Source organism: Pan troglodytes, chromosome 15 (genome assembly GCF_028858775.2).
Source record: "Pan troglodytes isolate AG18354 chromosome 15, NHGRI_mPanTro3-v2.0_pri, whole genome shotgun sequence".
Lineage (NCBI taxonomy): Eukaryota > Metazoa > Chordata > Mammalia > Primates > Hominidae > Pan > Pan troglodytes.
In genome coordinates, this window is record NC_072413.2 from 35,977,349 (window position 1) to 35,989,825 (window position 12,477).

At 37.4% G+C, this 12,477-nt stretch overlaps 1 protein-coding gene across 2 annotated transcripts in view; it reads left to right on the forward strand.

Moving 5' to 3' along the window:
- The window catches only part of TTC6 (tetratricopeptide repeat domain 6), a 248,209-nt gene that overhangs the window by 150,428 nt on the left and 85,304 nt on the right, over nt 1–12,477 (forward strand). For both annotated transcript variants that reach the window (XM_054665996.2, XM_054665997.2), the window contains 4 exons: nt 3,865–4,327; nt 4,637–4,766; nt 5,975–6,147; nt 8,326–8,462. In XM_054665996.2, the coding sequence (XP_054521971.2) occupies nt 3,865–4,327; nt 4,637–4,766; nt 5,975–6,147; nt 8,326–8,462 (903 nt within the window). The remainder of the gene's footprint in view (nt 1–3,864; nt 4,328–4,636; nt 4,767–5,974; nt 6,148–8,325; nt 8,463–12,477) is intronic.

A 12,477-nucleotide genomic window follows, 5' to 3' on the forward strand; every position in this document is an offset into this window, starting at 1 on the left:
TGTGTGTGTGTGTATATATATGGAGAGAGTTGTCCCTGCCATATAAATGTAAACTTCATCAGATTCTCCTAAACTAGGGAAATGGAAAAGAAAGCATGTCAGGTCAACAGCTGCAAACCAGGTGCCAGGAGGTGTGTTCATTGCTTCAGTAAATATACCACATCTGGAACTAAAGCTGTAATTGTTATCACCACCTGATTAAATTTGTGATAATTTATAGTCACTTTCTACAAGCTATCTTGGTTTTACACTGGTGAAACAGGAAAGTAAAATGGAGATATGGTGGGAATTGCCACCTATATCCTTCAAGTCTCTGATGGTGCCACTAATGTGTAATTTCCCTGGAATCTGGTATTGCTTTTTGTTTGCTATCTTGGTGGATAGTGATGTGAGATGGGATGAGGACAGTTTCTGAGATTTCCACTTGGCCCTTACTACCATTATCTTCCTCAGTCTACAGTTTATTCCGTTATTACATGTATTTACTGCCACTATACATTCTGGGACTAGGGAAATTATCAAAAAATGGGTCCATGTCTTACTAGGTCCACTGTTAAATGGTCTCAGGCCAAGATTCACTTGACTTTCGTAATTCTTTAATTTGATTGATAAACGTCAGTGGGATTTGTAGTGGGTATCTGTGGATTAGCATAAGGTCAGAGCCAGTATGTAATTACCCCTGGAAGGTTTGAGTATTCCCCTTTCTCATACCTTTAGAAGATTTCAGGGAAAATTCACTGTGTATACCTAAGCCACATTGCAGGATTCTTCTGCAGTGGGACTTTGCCCAACCTTCCTGTTAAGAGAGGTTTTGGACTATGAACTGGCTGGGGTCTGAGAGCTGGGTAAAAGATTGTGAACCTCCACTATAGCTGGTTAGGTTTGTACCAGAAGACCTGTAAGTTTTCCCCTATGTAAGCCAAAGAACACCCAAGCAAGCTGCCCATTTATCCATCTCTAAGCACCTTTAGGCATTTAGTTACTGCCACGAATCCTTGAGAGTTAAAATCCTGTTACTACTATTCTGTCTCTATTGCTTATTGTGGTCATTGTATCTACCATATCTGTAGTGGTAAACGGGATTTTACCACTCCAGGGTTCTATTATTCCCATTGGAATCAGTGAAACAAATTTCTTTGCTCCCGTTCCCCCACTGTCATTCTTTTCCAGCTCTGAGGTCAGCACCCACAAGGCTTTTCAAGGGTATTGTGCCCCCTCACTTATGCATTCTCTGGTCTTTCCAAGGGTTGGGACTTGACTAAGCACATTCCATATTGCAGACAAATTCCTATTTCCTGAACCTTAGAACTCATTCCTCTACAGCAATGGCTCTTATAGTGTAATCCATGCATGAGTGTTACCTAGGAACTTGTTAGAGGTGCAAGTTCTAGAACTCCACCCTAGGTCTACAGAATAAGAGACCCTGAGGGTGGAGCCTCAAAATCTGTATTTTTAACAAGCCTTTGGGTAATTCTGATGCATGCTGAAGTTTGAGAACCCTTCACTTAGAGTATTCCTGGGTGTTCTAGCTAAGGCTGTGTGTGGTGAGGCCAGCAGCCACCAACCCAAGGTCACCTCCATGGAGGAGGTATGTGGGAGGCTGAGGGACTGTAATGGCTGTGGCTCCATGAGAGCGTTTGGGAGTCACAGATGAGTGATTTCAGGGCATGCTTGAGGTAGGTGCATTACAGCATATGAAGCAATGTCACAGTATAGTCATTGAAACAAACTTATGCAGGAGAGGACTGAGAGTCTCAGATGGGGGATCTGATAATTCCTCAGCCAGTCTTCTCAGTAAAGGGAAGATAAGTGGAATTTGAAGATTTAAAATTCTCACTCTCATTCATACCTCCTTGCATGTTAACATCCCATATTTCAGTTTTCTGCTTCTTGCCTACTAGCTTTATTACCTTGGTGCACAAAGTTTAGAGGTACTTAATAGGTACTGCAACTACTCTCTGGTCTGAAAGAAGTAGTCAACTGAACACACAATTTTTATAATAATTATTGTTGTCCTAATGACTTAAAGCTCCTTGATCTCCCAATGCCTTGTCTTCCACCTGAACATCATTCCCTGCTAACACTGGTGATATTTGACAAATTTTTATACCACCACATGCCATGGATTACCCATGTCCTATTTCAACCTGGCAAGGAAGTTTTCCTAGAATCCTTTATGTGTGTGTGTGTTTCCTGAGTCCATCTCTGGTACTAATTACTTTGTCAGTGAACATCCCAATCACAAACACCGCTCAGCTTAGGATAATATTTGGAGGTTATGATAAAGGAGAAATTTACAAAAATGTCAAAGTACAAGGAAACCAGAAATGATAATGCAGTATTCTGGAATTAAAAATGTAAAGCCATTTTCTACTCCTAAGTTTGAGAGAACAAAAAGAGGGAGTGATGACTAGAAGCTGAAATTAAAGAGTTGTATAGAAATGGTTTTCTTGAAAGCAGTAGTGATCTTTTTTCGAGGATCCTAGGTAGTTTGAGGAGACCCTTCATGAGGAAGCCGCAGGAATAAACACTTTGACTTCACTCTCCTCCTTCCCTCTGTTGGAGTTCCTAATTGGATAAACTTTATGAGAAGACGGAGACCAAGGGATCCTAAGGGTATAGTCTGTGCAGATCAGTTTCCTGAGACAGGGAGCAAGATGGAGAAGGGTAGAGATGAATATGGAGGTGCAAACAAAACATATCTGGCACAGAAGACCTTTCTAAAGTGACATTTGGTCAGAAATATGAATTGAGAAGGAGCCAGCCAGTCAGAAGGGCTGAAAAGGGCAATGGCCTTCAGGCTTGCTCAAGGATTATATGGCTGGAAAATAGGGAATGAGGGAGAGAGTAGTGGTGTCGAAAATTTATGCTGGCACTTGATCATGTGGGGTCTTATGGACCATGGTGAAGGGCTTGATTTGCATACTAGGGGAAGCTCCTGGAGGAGTGATGTGATCTTATTTACATTTGTAAAACAAAAAACAAGAACTATGCCTGGCTGCCATGCAGAGAATGAATTAAAGGGCAAAAGTAGAAGCAGGGAATTAAGAAATTATTCTGCTCTAAGAAGAATAGATGATGGTGGCTTGCACTAGAATGTGGAAAGGAATAGATAACTTATGAAAGTAAGGAAAGGGAAGGAAACTAACTTTTCTTACTTTTGTTCTGCTAGTGTTCAGCACTAGGTATTTCTCATAGTACATATTCAGTAAATATGAAGTGATAGGGTAACTTTTTTTTATTCCAATAGACTGAGTTTATTCGTATTTCCTATGGCTAGTACAGTAGCAGCCCTATGGCACATGTTACTCAATGAAGACTATATTGCAAAGGAAGAATTTGAGAAGGCTAATCCTAGACTTGTAGCATTTGAAAGCATATTAGGTATTATTTAATTTGATAGCCTACTAGGAGGAGGGTAAAACTGGGATGTTCAGTTGATGGTCTGGGGTGTAGTCAACTCCTGCCTTCTTCCCGCTGCCTCAAGTTCATGTCCTCTTTAACCTCTTGCATGGCATTTTTTTTCTCACGTTATGTTTACTTCCTTAATTCTCCATTGTAATTCCTCTGGTGGCTGGTATTGTAGAGGGTGTAAATTAAACTCGAAAGGCACATTGACCTCATTTTTTTAGTACTGTAAGGAGGCTACATCTTTAAAAACAGTCTTTTGCTTTCATAAACTTGAGGGAGATTCTTCATACAGTGTTACCATTTTATTAAATGAAAAGGAGAACTTGCACATAAAATTAGCATGTAATTTTGTTTTGATAACAAATAGTAGTTTTGTGTGTGGCTGAGTTGATTTACTGATTAGAAAGATGATTGTATTTCTGTAATTAAAAAAATCACTCTTTTAAAAACTAGATCAGCATCTCATGGAATACTTCCGGGACAGAAGAAATATTTGTTCAAAGTTCCATTATATGAACGTCAAATACGGTGTCCCAGTTTACCTTTGTATTTAAATTTTGAAAAATTCGTCCAAGCTAAGGGAGGAATTCCAGAAAATATTGATTCTCGGACATGGGCTCTTGATAGGCTCATTGAGTACAAAGATGCGAGCATACCTGTAAAAGAGAAAGATGATAAAATATCAGTTCCTAAAGACCCACCTGAAAGAGTGAAAGAACCACCAAAACTAAAATTAAATGATTATGTGGAGTCTGATCTTCCACAAGAGGTCATTAAATATTATGAATCTGAAGTGAAGATTTTGACTGAAGAAATAAATGATAAGACAAAATATCCTGCATTTGCATATTGTAGGCGTGGAGCTATTTATAGGAAACTGGGAAAGTTGCAGAGTGCCATGAATGATCTGCGGAGAGTAAGTTTTATTTAACCAAAATAGTAATATTCACCATTTACACTTGCTTTTAATTGTATAGTAATTTTTGCTGAAATTTTGAACAATGAATGTTTATAGTACAGCATGTGGAATTATAACAGTATAATTATTTGCATTTTCAAATAATTAATATTAAAAACATGATTTTTGTTTGTCAGGTTGGGAGGTTTTATTTTATGTTACGTACATACAAAGCCACTGGGATCAACCGTGTTTTAAAAATTTATTTGATAGGATATCCTCCTTTAACAAATCAACTTTAACTGAATTTTTACATATATTTTCTAGGTAATGCTCTTGGAACCATTGTTTCTCAATGCCTATTGGCACCGACATTTAATTTATCTTTTCCAAGACAAAATTAATGAAGCTTTGGATGACTTGAATTATATACATAAATATAATAAAAATAATACAGGTGGGTTGTCTGTAGAGACAGTTATATTACCTACATTTTGACCTCAGCCTTTGTCATTTATTGGTACTATAAGGATGCATAAATCAGTAGATATATGTCCTGAAAATGACTTTCCTCAATTAAATTTTTTTACTCTTGTTATTGTAAATCCGGGGCTCATACAATCCTATAGTGTTTTTAAAATACTTACCATGGTTTGAAAGGTTATTGTCCTTGATATATATTGCAGTAAGTTGGTTCCTTACTGCTCATCTCACAACGAAAGAATATGAATTTAAAATAGTTATAGAAGTAATTTACAAATCACTCTTTGATTTGTGTGATTTGATCACATCTCTCTGAGTTAGTTATTGTGCGCCTAGGATTACTTGGTTGTATGAAATCTCTATCTTTGCTCTTATGTACTATCCTCCAACCAACTTGAAGCACTAGACATGGAACTTTCTAGGAATGTGAAAATGTGATATTCACCTTTGTATCCCCAGCACCTACAACATACCCATAAAATAAAACATGAGCTTAATAAATGATTTTTGACCTGTGTTGATCTCTGCTAAAAGTCCATTAAGTTTTTTGTCATCACAACCTAACCTTTTACTATGATGATTAAAGGATTATGAAAAAACATTTTAGACATATGGAAAGGTAAAAGGTAATTTTTGTTACTTCAAATTGAAAGTACCTTTAACCATAAATGAGCATTTATCCAGCCTTTGAGAACAAATTTGGCATTGTCGAAATCAAAATTAAATGAAATGGGCCCAGGCACAGTGGCTTACGCCTGTAATCCCAGCACTCTGGGAGGCTGAGGTGGGCGGATGACATGAGCCCAGGAGTTTGAGACCAGCCTGGGCAACATGGTGAACCCCTGTGTCTATAAAAAAAAAATACAAAAATTAGCTGGGTGTGGTGGCATGCATCTGTAGTCCCAGCTATTTAGGAGGCTGATGTGGGAGGATTGCTTGAGCCCTGGAGGTTGAGGCTGCAGTGAGCCATGATTGTGCCACTGCACTCCAGCCTTGGTGACAGAAGGAGATCCTGCCTAAATAAATAAAATAAAATAGAATAAAATAAGATAAACTAATAAGAAAGTGTAATAGAGAAAAATTATTTTGACTACATTTGTGGAGGGAGAGGGATTACTCTTAAAATTTTCTTAGGAATGAAAGGATTATAACTCCAAATTTTATCTTTTTAATTTTCTTTAGAGGCATATTTGTCAAAGGCAGAAATTTACAGGGGAAAAAAAGACATAACTTTGGCAATTCTAAACTATACCCAGGCAATTAAATGCAGGCCCACAGATGCTGATATCTATTTCAGGAGGGGTGAGATGTATGAAATAACAAACAAAGTACTGGCCATTGATGACTTTTCGAAAGTAAGCTTTATCACATATAATTCTACCATTTATATAGTTTAGATTGCGATATCCTCATGCAAATAGTACAGCAAGTTTTTGAAGGTCTTTTTGTATATATTATATAATCAAAATTGATTTATTACAGGTTAGGAGCTAGAGTTTTCATTACTGGAATTAATATTAACACTATGTTAATTATTATTTTTTAAATGGTGAATGAATGAATTTACATCAGAATTGAGTGTGGAGGCATTGAGATAACGTGTAGGGGGCCCAGCTTTTCCAGCTGCCTCCTCTGGAGCCATGCTACAGTGGTTAAAGAAGCCTTTGAAAATTGCTTCTTACCTTTAAACATTAAAGAAAAATATTTTCTACTTTTTAACTCTTGAATAGCTGATTCTTTTCTGCAGGGAACCTATCTGCTCTCAAAGTAGCTGTGCTTACTGGTTCGTTCATACGTTCATTCATTCATTCGCTTGCTTGAAACTATTTACTATTATAAATTATGATATTAAGGCACTGTTACAAATTATGGTAAGTACTATGAAGGAAATAAGGATGGTGGGAGAGTAACTTATGTTTAGGAGATACCAGAGAATTGAGGAAAAGAACTTTTTTTTTTTTTTTTTTTTTTTCGAGGCAGAGTCTTGCTCTGTTGCCCAGGCTGGAGTGCAGTGGTGCGATCTCGGCTCACTGCAAGCTCTGCCTCCGGGGTTCATGCCATTCTCCTGCCTCAGCCTCCCAAGCAGCTGGGGCTACAGGCGCCCGCCACTATGCCCGGTTAATTTTTTTTGTATTTTTAGTAGAGATGGGGTTTCACTGTGTTAGCCAGGATGGTCTCGATCTCCTGACCTCGTGATCCGCCCACCTTGGCCTCCCAAAGTGGGGTTACAGGCATGAGCCACCGCGCCCGGCCAGGAAATGAACTTTTAACTGAACCGTAGTCAAGGCAAAATATTCCCCTGATTGCAGTACAATTCTAACTCTGATCTCCTGACTTTAAACTCCAAATTGTTATTCCTTATTGCAATTAAGAATTTAGAAGCAATTATTTAAATAATTTAAGTTTCCATTTTCCCAACTGCCCTATTTATGAATCCATGACATCCACTTGACATTTTTCTGCTTGAGGAGAATATTATATATTTTGTTAACTTCTGGTCTAGAAATGACCAAAAAGCTCTTTTGAAGATGCTGAAATTGTTAGATTATCTATTCTCTTCGTTTCCCCTATCCTGCACCAATAGTTTAGAAATAGAGTAATGCAGTACATTGAGGTCAAATTTTGAAATCTTTAGGATTTTTGTTTTTTTTTTTATTTTAAAAATATTTGGTCACCTCCTTTGTGTTTCAGTTCTTTTCTACTAACAATAGGTGAAGAGCTTTATAATTGATATATGATTTAGTCTGTTTATTACTTTGTATGTCAATGTAAAATGAATGAGCCATGCCAATAATAATTCAATTCTCTTCCCCATTTTAATGGCTAGATTAATATATATTTTATGTGATTGAATCAGCCTTGATGTAGTCTAATATGTTATGTCTTTAGGATAAAATGCTGAGATAGATCCAATGAACTCCACTCTAGTTGAACAATTCACTTATGAATTTTTATCAGCAAATTTTCAGTGGGCAGAAGCCTGGGCTTCCTGTATATGCCGGTTTTTTTTTCTCTTAGACATGGATGAAATTGGAAACCATCATTCTCAGTAAACTATCGCAAGAACAAAAAACCAAACACCGCATATTCTCACTCATAGGTGGGAATTGAACAATGAGATCACATGGACACAGGAAGGGGAATATCATACTCTGGGGACTGTGGTGGGGAGGGGGGAGGGGGGAGGGATAGCACTGGGAGATATACCTAATGCTAGATGACGAGTTAGTGGGTGCAGCGCACCAGCATGGCACATGTATACATATGTAACTAACCTGCACAATGTGCACATGTACCCTAAAACTTAAAGTATAAAAAAAAAAAAAAAAAAACTCCCTCTCTAGAATTTGATGATGGAAAAAATCTCCTAAAGAAATATTCTTTAGCTACAACTCTGAAAATTTTGACATCTTCAGATGGTTTGCTTTTATTAACCCAAAGTTAAAAACATAGTTTTAGATCACTTATGTGATTATATACTTCATTTTTTTTTTCATTTTGTGATGTTTATGTACCTCCCCCTGTCCCTATAGTGTATTTTTTATGATCCCAAAAGAACAGATGCATTATTGAAACGTGGGCTGTTTTATTATGAAAATGAAAACTGGTTTGCAGCCATAGAGGATTTTACAGCCTTGTTAAATATAGATCACCAAAATTCTCAAGCAAGGTAAGAATGATTTTAGATGTCGTTTTAAAATTATTACTATTATTTGAAATACATTTTCAGAACAGAAAATTGCTTGAAATACATCAGACAGCTCTTTAAAAACAATGAATCAATTTTCAGTGCCACCAGTAAATGAAAAATCCTTGCCTGCACCCTAATGGTGTGGGTAATTTAACGAGCGTAAATGACAATTTAAAATTGTTTCATTTGCATTTCCTAAATACTAGTTACGTTATCAATTTCTAAAGCATTGCCTACCACCTTGCATCTCTTCTTCATATCCTTTGTACTTTGAGCACAGAAAACTATTCATACAGTTTCTTGCAGTTATCTTTTGTTTACTTATTTATAGAGACGGAGTCTCACACTATCACCCTGTCTGCGGTGCGGTGACGCAGTCATGGCTCACTGCAGCCTCAACCTCCTGGGCTCATGCGATCCTCCCACCTCTTCCTCACAAGTAGCTAAGACTACAAGGCTGTGCTTCCACAGCCAGTTAATTTTTCAATTTTTTATTTTTTTGGGGAAATGGGATCTCGCTTTGTTGCCTAGGTTGTTTTTGAACTCCTGGCTTCAAGGGATGTACTATCTTATTGTATTGTTTATTAAACTTCGTGCATTGTACAGTTTTCATTTGTACATAGCATAGTTTTCATTATCCTATTGTATTGTATATTAAACTTCGTGCATTGTACCGTTTTCATTTGTACATAGCATAGTTTTCATTTTGTTGCTTTTCTTTTAATCTAAATTTTGTTTTGAAGTGGTTTAAAATATGTATATAATCACGTCTACTGATCTTTTCAGTTGCAGTTTTTAATTTTAAATCATTTTTTAAAATATTATTTTATTTTAGTTTAAGTTCTGGGATACATGTGCAGAACGTGCAGGTTTGTTAGATAGACATGTGACATGGTGGTTTGCTGTACCCATCAACCTGTCATCTAGGTTTTAAGGCCTGCATGCATTAGGAATTTGTCCTGATGCTCTCCCTCCCCTTGCCCCTGACCCCTGACAGGCCCTAGTGTGTGATGTTCCCCTCCCTGTGTCCATGTGTTCTCATAGTTCAATTCCCACTTATAAGTGAGAACATCTGGTGTTTGGTTTTCTGTTCCTGTATTAATTTGCTGAGAATGATGGTTTCCAGCTTCATCCATGTGCAAAGGACATGAACTCATTCTTATCTTTTTCTTTCTTTCTTTTTTTTTTTTTTTTTGAGACAGAATTTCGCTCTTGTCACCCAGACTGGAGTGCGATGGCAAAGTCTTGGCTCACTGCAACCTCTGCCTGCTGGGTTCAAGTGATTTTCCTGCCTCAGCCTTCCGAGTAGTTGGGATTACAGGCATCCGCCACCACACCTGGCTAATTGTTGTATTTTTAGTAGAGACAGGGTTTTACCATGTTGGCCAGGCTGGTCTCGAACTTCTGACCTTAGGTGATCCACCCACCTTGGTCTCCCAAAGTGCTGGGATTACAGGCATGAGCCACCATGCCCGGCCTGGACTCCTTCTTTTTTATGGCTGCATAGTATTCCATGGTGTATATGTGCCACATTTTCTTTGTAAGTCTATAATTGATGGGCATTTGGGTTGGTTCCAAGTCTTTGCTATTGTAAATATTGCTGCAGTAAACATATGTGTGCATGTGTCATTATAGTAGAATGATTTATAATCCTTTGGGTATATACCCTGTAATGGGATTGCTGTATCAAATTCTATTTCTGGTTCTAGATCCTTGAGGAATTGCCACACTATCTTCCACAATGGTTGAACTAATTTACACTCCCACCAACAGTGTTAAAGCGTTCCTACTTCTCCACACCCTTTCCAGCATCTGTTGTTACCTGACTTTTTATCAGCATTCTAACTGGCATGAGATGATATCTGATTGTGGTTTTAATTTGCATTGATGATCTTTTTTTCATATGTTTGTTGGCTTCATAAATGTCTTCTTTTGAGAAGTGTATGTTCACATTCTTTGCCCACTTTTTGATTTTTTTTTCTTGTAAATTGGTTTAAGTTCCTTGTAGATTCCGGATATTAGACCTTTGTCAGATGAATAGATTGCAAAAATTTTCTTCCATTCTGCAGGTTACCTGTTCATTCTGATGATAGTTTCATTTGCTGCACAGAAGCTCTTTAGTTTAATTAGATCCCATTTATCTATTTTGGCTTTTGTTGCCATTGCTTTTGGTGTTTTAGACATGAAGTCTTTGCCCATGCCTATGTGCTGAATGGCATTGCCTAAGTTTTCTTCTAGGGTTTTTATGGTTTTAGGTTTTATGTTTAAATATTTATTCCATCTTGAGTTAATTTTTTATAAGGTGTAAGGAAGGGGTCCAGTTTCTGTTTTCTGCATATGGCTAGCCAGTTTCCCCAGCACCATTTATTAAATAGGGAATCCTTTCCCTGTTGCTTTTTATGTATATATGTGTGGTGTTATTTCTGAGGCCTCTGTTCTGTTCCATTGGTCTCTATATCTGTTTTGATACCAGAACCATGCTGTTTGGGTTACTGTAGCCTTGTAGTATAGTGTGAAGTCAGGTAGTGTGATGCTTCCAGCTTTGTTCTTTTTGCTTAGGATTGTCTTGGCTATATGGGGTCTTTTTTGGTTCCATATGAACTTTAAAATAGTTGTTTCTAATTCTGTGAAGAAAGTCAGTGGTAGCTTGATGGGAATAACATTGAATCTACAAATTACTTTGGGCAGTATGGCCATTTTCATGATAATGATTCTTCCTATCCGTGAGCATGGAATGTTTTGCCATTTGTTTGTCTCCTCTCTTATTTCCTTGAGCAGTGGTTTGTACTCCTTGAAGAGGTCCTTCATGTCCCTTGTAAGTTGTATTCTTAGATATTTTATTCTCTTTGTAGCAATTGTGAATGGGAGTTCACTCATGATTTGGCTCTCTGTTCGTCTATTATTGGTGTATAGGAATGCTTGTGATTTTTGCACATTGATTTTGTATCCTAAGACTGCTGAAGTTGCTTATCAGCTTAAGGAGATTTGGGGCTGAGATGATGGCGTTTTCTAAATATACAATAATGTCGTCTGCAAACAGAGATAATTTGACTTCTTCTCTTCCTATATGAATATGCTTTATTCCTTTCTCTTGCCTACAAGAGAACTTCCAATACTATGTTGAATAGGAGTGGTGAGAGAGGCATCCTTGTCTTGTGCCAGTTTTCAAAGGGAATGCTTCCAGCATTTGGCCATTCTGTGTGATATATATTATGGGTTTGTCATAAATAGTTCTTATTATTTTGAGATACATTCCATCAATACCTAGTTTATTGAGAGTTTCTAGCATGAAAGGGTGTTGAATTTTATTGAAGGCTTTTTCTGCATCTATTGAGATAATCATGTGATTTTTGTTATTGGTTCTATTTATGTGATGGATTACATTAATTTGTTTGCGTATGTTGAACCAGCCTTGCATCCCAGGGATAAAGCCGACTCAGTCATGGTGGATAAGCTTTCTGATGTGCTGTTGGATTTGGTTTGCCAGTATTTTATTGAGGATTTTCACATCGATGTTCATCAGCGATATTGACCTGAAATTTTCTTTTTTTTGTGTGTGTCTCTACCAGGTTTTGGTATCAGCATGATACTGTCCTCATAAAATGAGTTACAGAGGAGTCCCTCTTTTTCTATTGTTTGGAACAGTTTCAGAAGGAATGGTACTAGCTTCTCTTTGTACCTCTGGTAGAATTCGTCTGTGAATCTGCCTGGTCCTTGACTTTTTTTGGTTGGCAGGCTATTAATTACGCCTGAATTTCAGAACTTGTTATTGGTCTATTCAGGGATTCGATTTCTTCCTGGTTTAGTCTTGGGAGGGGGTATGTGTCCAGGAATTTATCCATTTCTTCTAGATTTTCTAGTTTGTGTGGAGGTGTTTGTAGTGTTCTCTGATGGTAGTTTGTATTTCTGTGGGATCAGTGGTCATATCCCCTTTATCATTTTTTATTGTGTCTATTTGATTCTTCTCTCTTTTCTTCTTTATTTTAATTAATTA